The sequence below is a fragment of the Mauremys mutica genome, chromosome 7 (assembly GCF_020497125.1).
Source record: "Mauremys mutica isolate MM-2020 ecotype Southern chromosome 7, ASM2049712v1, whole genome shotgun sequence".
NCBI lineage: Eukaryota > Metazoa > Chordata > Testudines > Geoemydidae > Mauremys > Mauremys mutica.
In genome coordinates, this window is record NC_059078.1 from 76,447,907 (window position 1) to 76,460,037 (window position 12,131).

Below are 12,131 nucleotides of genomic sequence, written 5' to 3' on the forward strand. Positions count from 1 at the left end.
GAACTCTGAGAGCTACCATAATAGACATATTAATTACTGTAATAATTTTATAGCATATTTCATAAATAGTACATAATATGATCATATAAATAAACACTATATCATAATGCCTATATGCAAAAGGACAGAGTTAAGGCTGTGTGTTGACCCTTAAATTTCATACTTCCTCACTTGTAGATGCTTAACTATGAACTCTAGTGTTGCATGAACACAGAGCATTTATGAACCTTTAGTTCAATTCTCTGGAAGAGTCCCCATCTCTTTTTCCTCCATTTTGAATGACTTCTAATCACAAATGTTCTCAGTCTTGGATATATCCTTCTATTCTTTCAATATTTCATGCCTAGAGCTGTGCAAACAGCTTCATTTAACTCGCAAATGATTAATCTTGTTTTGAGTTGTTTGGTAAGCAAAAAGTGTAAACTGTGCCCCAATCAAATATTCATTCCCTCCAGCAGCCCTGGAGCCCAGTTGATCTCATGTATCACAGACATTCACACAAAAAGCATCAGCTCAAAACACAGAATTAGCTGAAGAAAATGAGGAGACAATGGGCTCCACTAGGGATGCGGGAGCATTCCTACCAAACTGAAAAAACATTGATTGTGCCTTTCAATAGGCTGAAGTTGCACCTCATATGAGTTCTTATATAAAATATAATCAGCTGCTGATAGAAGTTGAAAAGAAATACATGCTTGCAAATTAGCAGGAATTACAATTGGGTCAGCAGAAATAATGTGTATGGTTTATATCAGCCACTGAACTCGTCTGCACATGCAAGAGTCCTTAGCTGCATGCATTATCCCTGACCCGGAAAGACTACCCCTCCGGGTAAGAGGACAGCTTGGCAATGATGGTTTTATCATGTAGCCACTTGCTCTTTGGGAGCTGAAATGAAATCAAACTAATTTCATATGGACCACTGCAGTAGCCATCAGATCAACTGGAACTAGAGACCTACCTCTGTGTCCCATTTAAAAAGTAACAAGTTTTATTTTAAACAAAACTTTATTTTAACAATATATTTACTGTAACATACCTTACCTCAACATACATGAAATACTAGTTTACATCAGTAAGATTTTTTTTATACCATATTTGAGATCTTTGCTTTAGTAATTCAAGACATTCATACTCCAACCATAATCCCCTCCCAATACACCATTAAAGAGGACTCATTTCAGATACTGAACTCATTGACAATTTCCCTCTACATGAACCACATGTCACCTGGCATGCATCTACTGTAATCCTCCTAGCCCAACATGAGAGAGACTGAACTCCCTCACAACCTCTGGATATACATCTGACCCCTAGTCGCCTTGCTTTAAGACATGCATCGTCATTCCCATCCCAACTGTCCAAGTCTCCCAGAATACCTGGACAAGCACCCTGCCAGAAATGCGACCTCAACAACATCATTTCCACTCCTAGTTGCTACTAATCACACATCATACTCCCTGACAAGAGATCTAGCCAACCTGACCCACAGCTGTGAGAAACCTTTTAGCACACTTGGAAATGGGATAGGACCCACATCCCAGCTCTTTGAAAGACCCTTAGCAAACACCAGAAATAATCCTACATCTAACCTACTCCCTCACCTACAGAATGTTCAGTTTTAAGGTGACATGTACCTAGAAACTAAATGTCTGTGCTTAGGCAATCTACAGAGACTGCAGACACGTATCCCTGATGATGCCACAGCACACCTGGTTGCTGAGCTCTGTGGCTTTATCCTCACACACAACTATTTCAAATTTGCTGACAATATATATCTCCAGATCAGTGGCACCGCTATGGGCACCCGCATGGCCCCACAATATGCCAATATTTTTATGGCCGACCTGGAACAACGCTTCCTCAGCTCCCGTCCACTCACGCCCCTTCTCTACCTACGCTACATCGATGACATCTTCATCATCTGGACCCATGGGAAGGAGACTCTGGAAAAATTCCACCACGATTTCAACAGCTTCCACCCCTCCATCAACCTCAGCCTGGACCAATCTACACGGGAGGTCCACTTCCTAGACACCACGGTGCAAATAAGTGATGGTCACATCAACACCACCCTATACCGAAAACCTACCGACCGCTATGCCTACCTTCATGCCTCCAGCTTCCATCCCGGACACACCACAAGATCCATTGTCTACAGCCAAGCACTGAGGTACAACCGTATCTGCTCTAACCCCGCAGACAGAGACCAACACCTAGAAAATCTCCACCAAGCATTCTCAAGACTACAGTACCCACACGAGGAAATAAGGAAACAGATCAACAGAGCCAGACGTGTACCCAGAAGCCTCCTACTGGAAGACAAACCCAAGAAAGAAACCAACAGGACTCCTCTGGCCATCACATACAGTCCCCAGCTAAAACCCCTACAACGCATCATCAGGGATCTACAACCCATCCTGGACAATGATCCCACACTTTCACAGGCCTTGGGTGGCAGACCAGTTCTCGCCCACAGACAACCTGCCAACCTGAAGCATATTCTCACCAGCAACTGCACACCGCACCATAGTAACTCTAGCTCAGGAACCAATCCATGCAACAAACCTCGATGCCAACTCTGCCCACATATCTACACCAGCAACACCATCACAGGACCAAACCAGATCAGCCACAACATCACCGGTTCATTCACCTGCACTTCCACCAATGTAATATATGCCATCATATGCCAGCAATGCCCCTCTGCTATGTACATCGGCCAAACTGGACAGTCTCTAAGGAAAAGGATAAATGGACACAAATCAGACATTAGGAATGGCAATATACAAAAACCTGTAGGAGAACACTTCAACCTCCCTGGCCACACAATAGCAGATCTTAAGGTGGCCATCCTACAGCAAAAAAACTTTAGGACCAGACTTCAAAGAGAAACTGCTGAGCTCCAGTTCATCTGCAAATTTGACACCATCAGCTCAGGACTAAACAAAGACTGTGAATGGCTTGCCAATTACAGAACCAGTTTCTCCTCCCTTGGTTTTCACACCTCAACTGCTAGAACAGGGCCTCATCCACCCTGATTGATCTAACCTCGTTATCTCTAGCTTGCTTCTTGCTTGCTTATATATACCTGCCCCAGGAAATTTCCACCACTTGCATCTGAAGAAGTGGGTATTCACCCACGAAAGCTCATGCTGCAAAACGTCTGTTAGTCTATAAGGTGCCACAGGATTCTTTGCTGCTTCTACAGAACCAGACTAACACGGCTACCCCTCTGATGCAGACACGTTGCTAACTAGACAGTGAATGCTAGCAGTGGCAGGGGTAAAAGTAACTTACAGGACTTACCGGTACTGCAGGAGTCCTGAGGGGGCATGGAGTCTCAAGATTTAAAGGCCTTGGGGAACCAGCTGTGGCTGGGAGACCCAGGGCCTTTAAATCCCCGCCCCAGCCCAGCCGCCGGAGCCGCGGCTGGGATTTAAAGGGCTGTGGGCTGCCTGCAGCTGCGGGGAGCTCTGAGCCTTTTAAATCCCAGCTGCAGGCAGGATTTCAAAGGGCTCTGGGCTGCCCACAGCGGCGGGGAGCTCTGAGCCCTTTCAATCTCGGCCATGGCCGGGATTGAAAGGGCTCAGGGCTGCCCGCAGCCGCGGGCAGCCCAGAGCCCTTTCAATCCCCGCTGTGGAAGTCGATGCGGTCCAGCACGACATACTGGCTCTTGCCAGTACGCCGGACCAGACCGGACCGGCTTACTTTCACCTCTGACTGTATGTATGTGTATGTGTATGAATGTGTCACAAACAATGCACCTGCAGCCTGCCACTGACCAGCAGCGACCCCAGCAACGGGCCCCTGTGGGCTGCTGCCTGCAGAGAGCCAGCAGGTGCCGCTGGGCTGGGTCTGCCAAGGAGTAAGTAACCAAGGCAAAAACCACAGCCAGCCAGGGAGGGAGCCGGGGGGGGGGGAAGGGGGGGAGAGGGGAAGTCAGGGGTGAATGAAGGACAACTGGAATAGCCTTCATGAAATATACAAGATATTTAGAGAAAGTTTTGTCAATTTCAGCCTCTGAACTCTGCAGGCAGGACAAAACAAAAAGAGATCAGAGATTGTACCCGATATCCTAAGGACATTTCAGGTGTTTAAATCAATATATAAAGAGGGTGGATTGGAATGAAAACTACTATTTCTTTCAAAGGAGGAACAATAATTTCCCTGAATATTCAGTTTTCCCCTCCAATCCCTTTGTGGTTTTGTCTATGGGGGCTATTTGCTTTCCCTGTGAATCTTTAGCTGCTTTAGCAAAATTGCTTTGCCCAAAATAAACCCTAATCATCATGACACATCTTTCCACCATGTTCTCCAAGTTTTTTGTGTTGCTTTTTTTAAACAGTAACATTTCAAAGAGGATCTGCAAGCAGTTTGGACATCACAACCATGATCCTCTGCTGGGGAGGGAATGGGATAGATTTGAACTTGGAAATGGTTCCTGATTTTGATTGTGTTTAGGAGATCCCCTCATCCCAGGGGCAGAAAAGAACTGCCCCTGCCATGGTCACACACACCCAACAACAACTGGGAGTGAAATTAACAAGGATGCCAGAAACGGCTCCTAACTTTGGGCACTGAACTGCACAGGGAACAACTGAGCTTAAACTGTTCTTTTGCAGGCAGCAGCAGCAGGCATCTCAGCCAGTGTCCCTACTGGAAGCTAGAGCCTAGAGGAGATCCTCTGCTGGGGGTGGCGGGGGAGGAATGCAGAGCCTTGTCTGCAGCCTGGCTGGAGGAGGGGGAGGGAGGAGCCGAGAAACCAATGTGACAGTGAGTTTTCCCCTTCCACCTGCTTTTATTAGCTCTGGATTTAAGCTGTGCAGCCAAATGCTTGTATTTGTTGTGTATATTAGTATTGGAGAGATCCCCTCATCCCGGGGGCAGAAAAGGACTGCCCCTGCCATGGTCAAACACACCCTCCCCTCGACCCCCTCCCCCCAGCTACTGTGAGTGAAATTAACAAGGATGCCAGAAACCTAACCCTGGGGGCTGAACCATCAGGGAACAGCTGAGTTTAAACTATTCTTATGCAGGGAGCAGGCTTCTCTCTCTCTCCCTCAGTCTCCTTTTCTTACCGGTCCTCCGTACCGGCCTGTACCAGCTTACTTTCACCTCTGAGCAGTGGTGATGGCTTTTGGATCTATATCCTAGGAGATGGACTTAGTCCATGGAACTTGAGCCATCCACTTTCCCCATCATTCATTGTTCATCTTTACATTAAATTATCCTCTATTTTTTGGTGTGACATTTAATAACTGACCTGACAAGAAGGCACAGCTACCTATCAAGCTTGTAAAATGCCTTAATGTCATCTAATCTAGCCAAGTCAACATGTTGTCAGTTTTAATCATTTTTTTAGCTGAGCTGAGCGATATGCTAATGGGGTTTTTCCTCAAATGCTTTGGGAAATGACTTTATATTTTGGGAAGCTTTGATAGGCTTAGCTACCTACAGCTTAGAAGAGAACAGAATAAAAAAAAAGTCAGAAATGCTCCAGGTGCTCGGAGAGGATTAGACCGAATACCAATTTATGTTTATGTTAGAGTCAAATAACAAGAAGCACTAAAGAGATAATATGTTACATACCTTCTGATGGGGAATTACAGGCCTGGGAGAGTCAACTTTAGGTGTGGCTGTTGGAACTGGAGCTGGGCGTTTAGATCTGGGGATCAAAACATTCCAAAAAAAGATTAATAATGAGAACAACCTTGCATCTTATTTTTTTAGATCCTTTCAAACACCTTTTATATTGCACTGAAAAATTATCTTTTATCCAGAGTGAAAGCCATATGTAGAATCCAGCCTAGCTTCTTGTCAACCACCAACATTCTGTCTCCATCAATAAGCAAGATCTTCCCTCCTGCTTTTAGGGTAGGATTGCCAATTTTGGTTGGATGTATTCCTGGGCATAATCTTTCATTAAAGATTAAATTTTAATTCCAGGAGACTCCAGGACAATCCTGAAGGGTTGGCAACCCTACTTTAGAGAGATCTTGGAAATCTGAATTAAACTTTTAATTTTTAGCAATGCTGACAGGCCAAAATATTCAAACGTGTCATGAGAGATGACTTTGGGAAGCTTCAGTTTTTGGGTGCCTAGATCTAGATATACGGAGCCTGATTGTCTAGGCGCTGAGCACCAACAACTCTAGTTGAAGTCAATCTAAGCTGGAAGTGCTCAGCACTTCTGATAATCAGGTCCACTGTGTCTTAAGCTGCACATTCTAAACTTGAGGCATCTCAAAATCATAGGACACTTTTGTAAATTTTGACCTTAGGCATCATGTACCTGAACAGATTTTTGTTACTGACAGTTTAAATTAATGTAGTGCTTCTTCAGACAACGCACAATCAACCTGTGTAACTCTTTGCCTGGGGATGTTGTGAAGGCCAACCTATAACAAGGTTAAAAAAAGAACTAGATAAATTCATGGAGGATAGGTCCATCAATGACTATTAGCCAAGATAGGCAGCCAAGATGATGTCCCTAGCCTCTGTTTGCCAGAAGCTGGGAATGGGCGACAGGGGATGGATCACTTGATGATTAGCTCTTCTCTTCATTCCCTCTGAAGCACATGGCATTGGCCACTGTCAGAAGACAGAACACTGGGCTAGATGGACCACTGGTCTGACCCAGTATAGCTGTTCTTATGTTCTTATGCCATATTACAAATCCTCCTCTCTTCTTCAGAGAGAGACTGTGGGCTTCATTATGGACAGACGAATTAAGGACCATCACAAACCACACCACCTTCTGCTCCATCTGTAAGACATACTTCTTTGACCTGCCTTCTCTAACAAACACAGAGCATCTTATATATTTAAAAATAAAGCCCTACCAAAATAAAACTCTGCACTGCACACGCACACACACATTCTCCCCCTAGAGAGAGCATGGCAGAGAAAATGAACCACACTCAACAGACATTAATTATGCCACTTAATGAATTGCTGGAAGGTGTTCAGATGCTATGTAGAAAGGGATGGTATAAGAACCTAGATAGGATAGAATAGAACAGCTCAGTGAAATCTTCTGCTCAGTGAACAGGGAGTGGTCAAAAATATAAAAGAATATACTGGAGTGTGCCAAAGATGGAATAAAAAATAATACTGATAATACTGTACTGCCATTATATAGATCAGCGTTATGTCCTCACGTGGAGTACTATGTGCTCCCTTGTCCACTGAGTATCTTATCTGGTACACATATATGGACTACGAATGTTTGTTTCAGGCCCAGTGAACAGTGCAAATATTTTATGTCAATTGCAGAGATACAGCAAGCAGTCATAAACCACACACACATCCCTTTGAGGCACCTCTGGAAAACATTTGTATTGTAGCAAAGGGATTCATTGATTAAACTGCACCATCACTTTCACCGTTTATTCTCTTTTAGTTGCCACCTTACCATAATGGATGTCATTAATATGCGATATCATCTGTTCCACACATTACTTATATGCTGCATTTGTCATTCATAATGCTGCCCAGCTGAGACTTTTTTTTTCACATTAACTTTGCGCAAGGTTTTAAAGGCACCAGCACCACTTTAAAATAAAAAAAGGTATCTAGATAACTCTGCACTCAACAACTACAGCTTTGACATTTATCACAGAGCACAAAGACTTGCTGGATTTAGCATAGTTGGAGTTGGAGGGGTGGATAGAAGAGGTGAAGTTCCTCAACGGAAATGAAAACTCATGTGTTCACAGAGGGCCACTGTCCTTCAGGGAATATCTAAATTCAGAGGCACTTTCTTCCTCAAACCCCTCTTGTTGGATAGTCAAGTCCTAGTAATTATGTTCATGACTTGTTCTATTTTTTAAAGTGAAGAAATTGCCACTGTACACTTATGTATTGAAGTCTAAGGTCTACCCCATCAATGGCAACATTATTTTATTCACAGTGTTTCTCCTTACTTGTTCTATCACAGAAGCACACAGAAAGAATGAGTCACATGTTTGCAGTTTTTCTCTCCATGAGATGCACTGAAAACATGAGTTCAGTAGCTCTGGATCATTTATCCTTTGCTTTCACATCTGCCATCAGGATCAAGTGGGGACCACAGACAGATCACTGAGAGATCAATGTAGAAGGTGAACAACTAAGTTATATTTTTGAAAAAAGTCTTTTAGGATTCCCAGATTAGTCAGGGTGATGTCATCTTCACAACTAGGGATGCAATTTTGGTTGGACGTGTTCTTGGAGGTTTCATCACATGACATAACGAGGAGGGCCGTGCGCCCCGGCCGGTCTCTGGCCATGGCCCCGGCCGCCCGGCTCCGGCCACGGCCCTGCCCGTCCCCACGTCCCCGACCGCCCGGCCCTGGCCGCGTCCCCGCCCGGCCCCGCGTCCCCTACCGCCTGGCTCCGGCCGCGGCCCCGCCCGGCCCCCCAGCCCTGACCGCCCGCGGCCCTGCCCGTCCCCCCGTCCCCGACTGCCCATCTCTGGCCGCAGCCCTGCCCATCTCCGGCCTGCGGACCTGCCCGGCCCCGCGTCCCCGGCCACCCGGCTCTTGCTGTGGTGTGACGCGGCCCGGCTCCGGTAGTGCGGGTCCGGGCATGGCGGTGGCCGTGACCCCACCTACCCAGATGCCTGGCTCCGGACACGGCCCCCCAACTCTGGCCTGGCCTGGCCCCGTGGCTCCAGCCGCCCAGCTCCTGCTGTGGTGCCACGTGGCCGGACTCCGGCAGCACGGGTCCGGGCGCGGAGGCGGCCCTGGCTGCCCGGCTCCAGCTCCAGCTTCAGCTGTGTGGCTCTGGCTGCAGCCCTCCGGCTCTGGCCACGGCCCTCCCCGGCTCCAGCTGGCCAGCCGCCCGGCTCCGGCCGCCCAGCTCCCGCCACATCCTCCGGCCCCACGTCTCTGGGCTCCAGCCGCGCAACTCTTGCCCCGGCCCCGCGTCCCAGGGCTCCCGGCTCTGGCTGCGGCCCTCCGGCTCCATCCCCGCGTCCCTGGGCTCCAGCCGCGCGACTCCTGTCCCGGCCCCACGTCCCCAGGCTCCTGGCTCCGGCTGCAGCCGGACTGTAGTGCCATCAGCCACGTCCTGGCAGCGCGGTAAGGGGGCAGGGAGGGGGTGTTGGAGAGAGGGCAGTGGAGTTCGGGGGTGGGGGGGTGGATAGGGGTTGGGGGGATCAGCGGGCAGGGAACAGGGGGATTGAATAGGGGCAAGGGTCCCGGTGGGGCAGTCAGAAAGGATCAGGAGTTGGATGGGGTGGTGGGAGGCAGTCAGGGGTAGGGGTTCCAGGGGCAGTCAGGGGACAGAGAGAAGGGGTGGTTGGATGGGGCAGGGGTTCCGGGGGCCATCAGGAATGAGAGGAGGGGTTGGATGGCGGGGGGCAGTCAGGGTACAGGGAAGGGGGGTGGATGGGGCAGGGGTCCCTGGGGTGGGGGTGGGGGCATCAAGGAACGCGGGGGCTTGGATGGGGCAGGAGTCCTGGGGGGTGGGTCATGACCCCTCGTGGGGTGAGGAGGGAACCGGTTGTTACGATTTTGGCAGCTCATCACTGGCAGCACGCCTGCGGTAGGTCCCCGGTCCTGCGGATTCGGCGGCTTGCCTGCAGGAGGTCCGCCGGTCCCGCGGCTTTGGTGTACCCGCCACCGAATTGTTACCAAATCCGCGGGACCAGTGGACCTCCCGCAGCCACGCCGCTGAAGGCAGCCTGACTGCTGCCCTCACAACGACCAGCAGGGTGCCCCCCACGGCTTGCCGCCCCAGGCACCTGCTTGGTGCGCTGGTGCCTGGAGCCACCGCTGGAGAGGGGTAACTAGTGGTGTTCCCCAAGGGTCAGTCCTAGGACCATTGATATTCAACTTATTCATAAATGATCTGGAGAAATGGGTAAAAGGTGAGGTGGCAAAGTTTGCAGATGATACTAAACTGCTCAACATAGTTAAGACCAAAGCAGACTGTGAAGAACTTCAAAAAGATCTCACAAAACTAAGTGATTGGGCAACAAAATGGCAAATGAAATTTCATGTGGATAAATGTAAAGTAATGCACATTGGGAAAAATAACCCCAACTATACATACAATATGATGGGGGATAATTTAGCTACAACTAATCAGGAAAAAGATCTTGGAGTCATCATGGATAGTTCTCTGAAGACATCCACGGAGTGTGCAGTGGCAGCCAAAAAAGCAAACAGGATGTTAGGAATCATTAAAAAGGGGATAGAGAATAAGATGGAGAATATCTTATTGCCCTTATATAAATCCATGGTATGCCAACATCTTGAATACTGCATACAGATGTGGTCTTGTCATCTCAAAAAAGATATACTGGCATTAGAAAAGGTTCAGAGAAGGGCAACTAAGATGATTAGGGGTTTGGAACGGGTCCCATCTGAGGAGAGATTAAAGAGGCTAGGACTTTTCAGCTTGGAAAAGAGGAGACTAAGGGGGGATATGATAGAGGTATATAAAATCATGTATGATGCGGAGAAAGTGAATGAGGAAAAGTTATTTACTTGTTCCCATAATATAAGAACTAGGAGCCACCAAATGAAATGAATGGGCAGCAGGTTTAAAACAAATAAAAGGAAGTTCTTCTTCACATAGCGCACAGTCAACGAGTGGAACTCCTTGCCTGAGGAGGTTGTGAAGGCTAGGACTATAACAGGGTTTAAAAGAAAACTGGATAAATTCATGGAGGTTAAGTCCATTAATGGCTATTAGCCAGAATGGGTAAAGAATGGTGTCCCCAGCATCTGTTTGTCAGAGGGTGGTGATGGACGGCAGGAGAGAGATCACTTGATCATTACCTGTTAGGTTCACTCCCCCTGGGGCACCTGGCATTGGCCACTGGCGGTAGACAGGATACTGGGCTGGATGGACCTTTGGTCTGACCCAGTATGGCCATTCTTATGTTCTTATGCAGGAGGAGAATTAAAAAAATATTTGCAGTTTTTTGTTCATCTTTTGTCTAAGGCTACGTCTACACTACCCGCCGTATCGGCGGGTAGCGATCGATTTTTCAGGGATCGATATATCGCGTCTCATCTAGACGCGATATATCGATCCCCGAACGCGCTTATATCGATTCCGGAACTCCACCACCGCGAACGGCGGTGGCGGCGTCGATATGGAGAGCCCCGGAGATCGATCCCGCGCCGTGAGGACGGGTAAGTTATCGATATAAGATACTTCGACTTCAGCTACGTTATTCACGTAGCTGAAGTTGCGTATCTTATATCGATTTTTCCCCTTAGTGTAGACCAGCCCTTAAGTCTGTAACTGTGTGTGCAAATGTAAAGTCACACCCTTTTACCTGAGAACCACCAACCACTGGGGTAAAGTTTAGTGCACCAGACGTCAGCTGCTGCAGCTCTACTACTAAACAGTATTAAATATTCACCTTCTTCAAGACAGCACTGAAATCCATACTTTTATGAATAAAGGACTCCATGGGAACCAAATGTATTAGCAAAAACTACCCACATAAGAACGGATTGCAAGATAGGGCTATAATATGTCCGTTTAATGTGCGTCCTTTGTAAGGGGTATGTGATGTGGGGTCTGCTTACCCCGCACTAGCCCAGACAGGGTTAAGCCCATATTATTGACAACAGAAGTCCCGCCTTCCCGGCAGGACTGGGCATGCTCCAAATGCTCTAGCAGTAGAAAAGGAGGAAGCCCAGCTTATTCTGGGCTGGAGGCTGCAGAGGAAAGACCTTCTCTGGGAAGCTTCTGCAGAGTGCTAGCTACAGCCCCTCACTGGGCCCGTCTGAACCCTGGCAACTGGAGGAGCCACTGGAGGTGACTGGCCCAGCTGACCACAGAGAATCTGATGTCTCGTGGGAGACCCCAATGTAGATACTGGTAGGAAGTGACCTTGGGAGGGTGATGGAGTGGTACCCGGGAAACCTCAGTGTGTTTTGGTAGGACCCTCCTGCTGAGTCAGTGGCAAGTTGCTATGCCTCTGTTAGGGCCCTGGGTCAGAGCCTGGTGGAGTTGGGTGGGCCCTGGCCCCCAACTAGGGCTGCTACACCCCTTGGTGGGTGCCCCACCCCCATAGACTCTGGCTGCTAGACCCTGCTGCCCTGACCCTAGGGGTGTAGACTGTCACAGGGAGCAAGATACTGTATTTGCAGAATGGTGACAATCTAATAGCTAGTAGCTCT

At 48.1% G+C, this 12,131-nt stretch overlaps 1 protein-coding gene across 3 annotated transcripts in view; it reads right to left on the reverse strand.

Moving 5' to 3' along the window:
* The window catches only part of LOC123374875 (LIM domain-binding protein 3-like), a 147,738-nt gene that overhangs the window by 33,532 nt on the left and 102,075 nt on the right, over window positions 1-12,131 (reverse strand). For all 3 annotated transcript variants that reach the window (XM_045025257.1, XM_045025258.1, XM_045025259.1), the window contains one exon: window positions 5,593-5,668. In XM_045025257.1, the coding sequence (XP_044881192.1) occupies window positions 5,593-5,668 (76 nt within the window). The remainder of the gene's footprint in view (window positions 1-5,592; window positions 5,669-12,131) is intronic.